Source organism: Echinops telfairi, unplaced genomic scaffold (assembly GCF_000313985.2).
Source record: "Echinops telfairi isolate 266 unplaced genomic scaffold, ASM31398v2 ScPeMD7_7420;HRSCAF=8458, whole genome shotgun sequence".
Lineage (NCBI taxonomy): Eukaryota > Metazoa > Chordata > Mammalia > Afrosoricida > Tenrecidae > Echinops > Echinops telfairi.
This window is the reverse complement of record NW_022111320.1, coordinates 44,243,767-44,246,006: the sequence shown is the minus strand read 5'-3', so window position 1 is coordinate 44,246,006 and position 2,240 is coordinate 44,243,767. Positions and strand designations below refer to the sequence as shown.

The 2,240-nt window shown below is 38.5% G+C and overlaps 1 protein-coding gene across 1 annotated transcript in view; it reads right to left on the bottom strand.

The window, feature by feature from the left end:
* The window catches only part of HACL1 (2-hydroxyacyl-CoA lyase 1), a 55,252-nt gene that overhangs the window by 28,052 nt on the left and 24,960 nt on the right, over positions 1-2,240 (bottom strand). Inside the window, exon 6 of the mRNA XM_004704009.2 lies at positions 620-697. Within this exon, the coding sequence (XP_004704066.1) occupies positions 620-697 (78 nt within the window). The remainder of the gene's footprint in view (positions 1-619; positions 698-2,240) is intronic.

The following is a 2,240-nucleotide window of genomic DNA, read 5'->3' as shown; positions in this document are numbered from 1 at the left end:
GGTCTATGCAATTTTTAAAAACTTAAATACCCTCTATTGATTCTATGTATTTGTAAAGATACTTTTGTTTACAAGGAAAGAGATCAGCAAGAGAAGACTTAGGATGTTAGAGTCCATTTGCCATTGCACTTTAATCTGCCTGCCGATCTGTACTGTGTAACGTGCACTCTCAGAGTTTCCAGAAACTGTGGTGCTGTCATGTGTTTCTGTCACTCATGGTTTTGACACAGCTGGAATATAATTTCACATATAATGTTAATTAACCAAGATAAATCTGCTGTTCAGCCAACTAAGAGGGGGAGTTATGTGCGTTTGCCCCAGTTACCAAAGAAAAAAGACAGTAAACAGGGATTCATTATACTTTGCCTTTTAGATAATTTAAAAAATAATCTAGAAAATTAAAGCAAGGAAAAACTTATAAAAATATATACATACCATATTTTACCTGTTTCTAAAATTAAATGGAGTGGCCGTGACAATCAAACTGACTCAGCTGTTTGACAATGTCATTTTTAACTGCCTGGGCATGTTTCTAATTGTCACGCATTTTATTGAGAGTAAAGATATCAGCAACCAAAGAGAAAGTAGTGACTACATGAGCTTATATTAAATACTGTACCTTCTCAATAACAGAGGGAATCGCTTCTATGCTGCTTGGCCGGGCAGAGAACTTGCTATACAACCTACACGCTTCGACCTGTGTGCACAAAGAAAATCACCTAAAATTCCTCCCATGGATCATATTACCCTTTGAAAGAAAGACAAAATGTTAAGTCATTACTCTCTATTATTTTTAGAGGCAAGATGAAGAAAATGCATTATTAACTAGACCGTTTCTTGTAAAGCCCATTCCAAGCACAAACAAATTTCTGTCTCAATATAATTCAGTGGGCAAATCAAAACAAAACCACATGGTAATTCTTATGTATAGGAAAAATGAAAAAGCTTGAGTAAACCTAGTGTCCCCCAGACCCCAGGTAACAAGTGTCCTAAGAAACTGCTGGTAAGAGGATAAACAGGATGGCAAGTTGAACCATGCCTATTAAAAATTACAAGAAGCATACTCAGGGATCCAGCAATTCCAGAGCTAGGTATTATATTTGCACTGGTGCACAAAAAAATAAATTTGGCACTATGCTCAGTATCAAAAAATGAAGAAAAAAATCATTTAGGGATGAATAATAAACGTGGTGAATTCACAGAGGAATGCTTGCTGTGCTGCTATTTTTCAAGATTTGTAATACTTGTAAGAATCTGTCTATGCTCTCTAGGAGACAGACAGCATTTACTCCAATCACTAAATGGATAAAAAGATTAAAAAGATGGATTAAAAAGATGTAACCCAAAGGGTTACATCAGAAACTGATTTGCACTTGAGAAAACAGGAGAAATGTTAGAAGACTATTAGATTATGTTTCAACCATGAATATAAATTACTTCTATTAGTAAAAGAAAAAGAAGTCTGGTGCACCAGGCGTCGTGGAACAGATGATTTCGGACCTCTGGGGTGAAGGCTGGTTCTTACCAACTGGCTGCCTTAACCATTAGAACCTCTGTCCCTGCCAACCATCTGACTTTAGGAAGACAGCCCTGAGACCCCGCCAGGACCACCTCGCTGCAAACGTACACCCAAGGGACGTTCCGTGAGACGAATGGATAGTCTGTGCTTACGGCTACCTAGGGTTATCCGCTCTCTACAAGTCTGACATCTCTCGTGCCTTCTGGGTGAGAAACTCCGTAAGCGCAGGAAAGAGGCTGTGCGCACCCAGTAACCACAGTCACCAGCACAATCAGTATTTACTGACAGACTCTCTTTATTTTATTTCGTCTGGAGGTGTTTTTATTTTTAACAGCCTCTCTTTAATTGCCGCAAAGTTTATGCTACGATCCTTGGAACAGTGCTAATCATCAGCAAGCTCATCTCTAACACTGAAACCTAGTGTGGGAAAATGAAGCCATTATCATCAGCAGAGAGTTTATCTTTTTGTTTACGGCAGCTAAACAACATGATCTCAATTTTAAAAAAACAACAAGTTTAACTCTAAGTCAAAGGAAACGAATCTATGCTGCAGCCTTTCTTTCATCTTTAAACTCATACTGTCATCTATGAAGACATCGCCAATGCACTTTGATTCGGACAGTATGACAGCGTAGGCTTTGCAGATGAGACACATAAAACCTGGTATCTAGGACAAGATCAGACGTGCCTTTTATGAGTGCATCTCTTTGCTAAGTGCATC